The following is a 4999-nucleotide window of genomic DNA, read 5'->3' as shown; positions in this document are numbered from 1 at the left end:
GTAAGGGGCTCTGGTCGACCCCACTCCCTGGGCTTGCATCTGTCCACCGATCAGTGGGCAGGTCCTGCCTCTGCTTTCTCCCAGCCACCCCCGCCGCGCCATCAATTCCTCGGGGAACCGGCTCCTCTCTCAGTGCCCGGGCCAAGGCGCCCGGGGTAGCGGGCGGGCGAGGGTCTGCAGGGGCCCGGCCACTTACCCGAGTGCAGGCCGCCCGCTTCGGGGCCGCTGTCCGGGGCGGCGGCGCTGGGCGGCGCGTCCGAGTCGGTGTAGGTGAGCCAGGTGGATTCTGTCTCCCGGGTCCAGCTCTCGTAGTAGCGGGGCTCGATGGCATCCGCCCGGCTTCCGCCGCAGCCCATCCTCCTGCGCCGCGGGAGCGCCCGGCGGCTGCTCGGCTGTCGGCTCTGGCGGCGGCTCAGCCCCGGAGGCGCAGCCCCGGCCCGCAAGGAGGCGGCGGCGGCGACATCGCGTCCCCGCTCCCGCCCGCGCTGCAGCCGCGCGGAGCTCCTGCGGTGCCCGCCGCCCCTCGTCCGGGCCCTCTCCCCGCCCGTCCCTCCTCTCCGCCTCCAAGGCCCTCCCTCCCCTCCGGTCCCCACAGCCCAGTACTCCCTCCCAGCGCCCTGGCCGCCCCAGGGCCCCCGCTCGCCCGCCCCCTCCCTCAGGGCTCCGTGACGGCCCGGGAGCAGGAGCAGCGGCCCCGCAGCCGGAGGAGGGCTGGGGCTCCCGAGGGGCTCGGACCCGTCTGGCCGGCATTACCGTTCCCAGTCTCTGGCCCATCTTTTCATCCGTCCATCCATCCATCCATCCATCCATCCATCCATCCGCTCACCCACTCATTCATTCATCCATCCATCCTTCCTTCCTTCTTTCCATCCATCCTGGAAAGAACTGAAACTCTTATCACGGGACCCCAAGCTTTCTGGCCACCTGTTACAAAAGCAATGAAACTGGGAGCACCCCGCAAAACTGGTCAGAGAGTATTGCCACTAAGATTTAAGGAACAGTCACAGCCTATGCCTGTCGTATCCGATTTGGGGAGGCAGGAGTAGGGCTATGATTTTTAAGAGAGTTAGGCTAGTCAGTGTCACTTACACCCCTTCCAGCTGTGGTACTTCATGATCCTCTGAACTTTAAACTCCAGAAAGCAATAGATCACCTGGAACAACACAGCATCCTGAACCCCCTCTCTGGGCGGGGCTTGGAGGCATGGCCGGTCCCTCCAAGCCCAGGGTGGCCTTGACATTCCCGGGATCCAGTTGTCAGCCTTTCTTTTCCCGGTGCACCCTCAGGTCCATGCGGGTTCAGACCTAGAGCTCAGACTTGGGTAGGCCAATGAATTTACCTGTTCCAAGAATCCAGAACAGGTGGTGAAAGATGAAAATCTTCTTAGCCTTCAAGAGGTGGGTAGGAAAGGGAAGGGTTTGGAAGAATAACTCTTCAATGACCAAGCTCTGCTAGAATATGGTATTAAGTATCATATTCATTCATTCATTCATTCGATGTATATTTACTAAATTCCTATTGTGGCAAAAGACTGTTCTAGTAGACATAATACATATATAATATATTTTGTATATTATCCATTGTATGTAGACTATAGGGTGTGATGTTTAATATAGCATGTAAAGCATAGAGAATATAGTACTCATTATATCCTATATAATTTATAGAATGTACAAGAGTACATTGTCTATAACATTTAGCACGTAGCATCCAATAGGTAGGGCAAGTTCAGAGCATTGCCTGGCATATAGTAGGCCCTCAGTAAATGTTCAGTGAATTAATAATGAAGTATCTTTTTATAGTAATTTGATTCACTTAAATTATTGTAATTTGGGCTAAAGATGATCCAGTTGAGGGTAGAGCTGTCAGACATTCCTCTGGCAGGCACTCACCAGAATCCATAATGTGGAAGGGAGCAAAGATTCATGGAACTGTGGCCAGGGTCTCCTCCTCCTCATGCTGAGCCCAGCACCCGTTCGCATCCCAGGACTCAGGCTGGCCTCCTCTGCAGGCTTTGCTTCTCCTTTTGAGATGGCCCTGACAGGACTCTTCAACCTTGTTTTAGGTGTAAGGTGGAGGGAGTGCAGTTATCCGGGAAGTGGTGGCTTCCCTAGTCCTTTGGAATTCAGATGCCCTGTGCCTCTTTTCCTTCCCCCCTGAATATTTCGATTTCAGAAGAACCAGCTTTCAGGGAGAGAGAATACTTAACATCTCTAGCAGAGCCTGTGCTTTCCTCAGTTCTACGGCACAGTGCTCCTTTCATAATCAGCCACTTCGTGATGTCACCACCCAAAGAGCAGACAGGCCAGAAAGAGTGTCTGAGTTGGACCGTCCTGGGGGAGTTCTAGAAAACGAAAGAAACTGAAAGAGCTAGAGCTTGGTGAGCACAGGAAACAGAGTAAACGTGAGATGAAGTGGAGGGGTATGCTGGGGCCAGATAGAAACCCACATGCCCATATGTCTAAATTGTAAAAGCTATAAACCAAGTGAGCAAGTTTAATTGAAACATGGGCTGTCCTCATACCTTGACAAGTTATCTTCATAAAAACTTAAAAGGCCAGGTTCTAATGTAGAGTTCTCTCAGTCTTTGGAGTTCTGCACTGAACATGGCAGTGGGATTGTGGGTGGAATTGACCCACCCACTCCTCTTTCTATCCTCAGTTCAGTCCTGCTACACACAGGTCCTTGTGGGCCCATGGGTCTAAGGTCTGTCCATACTCCCCTCCCACAAATAGCTGCCCTTGGCCATCCCTCTGGCTGAGGAGCATGTGCCTGGGGGATGTGGTCTGCCCTCATGGGGTTTGCTTCCAGTACAAGCCCTGGAAGTAGGCTCAGTGGGTTTGGAGAAGAGAGTTGCAAGGTCTCAACTACCCAACAGGGAGGTTAGAAGGGGCTGAGACTCAGGCTCCAGGTACGTGCATTCTGTGGTCCCTGGATTCCTTGGCCATAGAGAGGACCAGGGCTGGAGAACCAGAGTGGGACCTCTGGGGCAGGGGCCCAGAGCAGGGACCCCTCTTGCCAGGCCCTGTCTACTTACTTGAATGGAATTATGAACATTTCCAGAATACAGGAGATGGTTATCAAGTACTGCCTGGCTAAGGTTGAGTGTGGTTACTCATTTCACACACATTTCTGATCATCTATTGTGTATAGTTTAAGCTTCTTAAAGACAAAGATATGGTGACATGCTTGGAATCTTCAAAAGGGATTAATTTAATGCCTTCATAGAGTGAGTGCTCATCAAATATTTGCCTAATGAATGAATAGCAAAAGACAAGGTGGGGATACAGTTAACAGTGCAATTTCAAGAGCCTGACTCTCTGAGTTTAAAGTTTGGCTCTGCTACTTAAGTGGATGGTCTTGGGCAAGCTACTTAACCTCTTTATGCCTCAATTGCATCATCTGTAAATTGGAATAATAAATTGTGTCAGTATGTGTAAAGGGCCTCAAAGAGTGCCTGGCACATAGAAACACTCCATGAATGTTGCTATCACAGCACTTTTGGGGCAACAAGCAACAATGTCATCTCTCTTCCTTAAGAGGGAAATCCCTGAAATTATTATGTCTTTTCACATGAGATAATGTTTGTGAATTTGCTTAGCACACTGCACAAGTTTGGTAAATAGGTAGGTTTTTTTCTTTTCTTTCCTTTCTTTTTCCTTCCCTTATGATGTTACTGCTAACAACCTTCCTGCAAATAAATTTTTTTACCCCCATTTCTAAGTAATCATCATCGACAGAGCAGTTAGATTTTTTCATGGAATCTCTTTCTTGGCATTACGTAACACCATTGATTCAGAGAAATTCAGAAGCCAGAAAAAGTTAAAGAGCAGCCAATCCAGTCCTTTTATTTTACCAACTAGGAAATCATAGCTCAGAAAGCTGTAAAATTGCCCAAGGTCACACAGGAAATGTTATCTCTGGCAGAGCTAAAGTTTCAGCCAGAGCTGGGGGCCTGTGGCTGCTGGCTCCGTGCTCTTTTAATTACAGCTCTTTAGTTGGGATTGAATTTTCTCCTAAACCTTCAGGAATAAATGTCATAAATTAAATGTAAATATGTAAAATGTAATACATTATCTTAAACCCTCTGTTCAGAATCTGTAGCTTGACTGGCATGAATTGGTTATCTTTTTCCATCAAGTTTGAAAGCAACAAAAAAAGAATTCTCCTAAGGAGAAATGCTGCAACAGGGCATTGGAAAGCCTGAGCCCAAGCCATCCAGAGCAATGAAATAAATTACACCTGTAAAAACTACTGCAGAGTGGTATTTGCTATATGATGGGATTCTCAAAATAAATTCTCTTTGGCTTTAAGAACCCCTGTGACTGGTACCACCTCTGGCTCATTTCTATGGAAACTGAAGCAAAGGCCTGTAGTGCTTCTCCCTCCAAGGTCTCATTTCTGTGGCTTGGCACCACTGGGCTCTACCCGACTATTGTGAGCTGTAGAAAACAGACCTTCAGTAAGGCGGACAATCAGGACGGAACAGAAGGGTCAGCAGGAACCTAAACCTGCCTTTAGAATCAGCCATCTGAAAAGGAGTAAAGATAGATTCACTGCCTTACAAGTTTCCCTCTCTTTCCAAGTGAAAAAGTAGCATAATTGAGGAACAACAGTAGCAATAATTCTGGCCAACAGGGTACAGATCCTAGGTAAATCTCTTTGGTCTTGAATGCCAAATCTCAGCAAGTTTCCCCACTGCTACAGATTCAGTGAACATACCAGAACCAGAGTTCCGTGCCCTCCCTCTGAAGGATTTTAAAGCAGTTTCCACAGAGCACCCCTCCAGGTCCTCGATCTTGGCTAGTTGACACATCCTCATTGATCCACAAATTGTCATTTAGATGTAAAGGAAGAGGGCTCAAAGTTAGCACCCAAAAGCACAAGATCCAATTTCGTTCCCCACATCTGGAGAAAAAAATCAGAAAATATCATTTGACATGAGCTCATTCTTGCATCTGTTGCCTTGAAGAATGACTGCTTTCCCCAGGGAATGAAT

At 48.8% G+C, this 4999-nt stretch overlaps 1 protein-coding gene and 1 long non-coding RNA gene across 12 annotated transcripts in view; one reads left to right on the top strand and one right to left on the bottom strand.

Moving 5' to 3' along the window:
* Nucleotides 1–2297, bottom strand: part of BAALC (BAALC binder of MAP3K1 and KLF4) — a 114794-nt gene extending 112497 nt beyond the window's left edge. For 3 of the 11 annotated variants that reach the window (XR_010159319.1, XM_009455758.4, XM_054657432.2), the window contains exon 1: nucleotides 197–451. Coding sequence is in view for 4 of the 11 variants with exons in the window: in XM_009455758.4 (XP_009454033.1) it covers nucleotides 197–356 (160 nt within the window). In the remaining 7 variants the exon portion in view is untranslated. Of the gene's footprint in view, nucleotides 1–196 lie in introns of all 11 variants that reach the window. The other 8 variants (XR_010159317.1, XR_010159318.1, XM_001155565.8 and 5 more) reach the window with 6 other exon arrangements.
* Nucleotides 1–4999, top strand: part of LOC112204210 (uncharacterized) — a 166132-nt gene that overhangs the window by 157833 nt on the left and 3300 nt on the right. The window lies entirely within an intron of this gene.

The sequence above is a fragment of the Pan troglodytes genome, chromosome 7 (genome assembly GCF_028858775.2).
Source record: "Pan troglodytes isolate AG18354 chromosome 7, NHGRI_mPanTro3-v2.0_pri, whole genome shotgun sequence".
In the NCBI taxonomy this organism is placed as follows: Eukaryota; Metazoa; Chordata; class Mammalia; order Primates; family Hominidae; genus Pan; species Pan troglodytes.
Note: the sequence above shows the minus strand (reverse complement) of the source record. Positions and strands in the feature narration are given on the sequence as shown.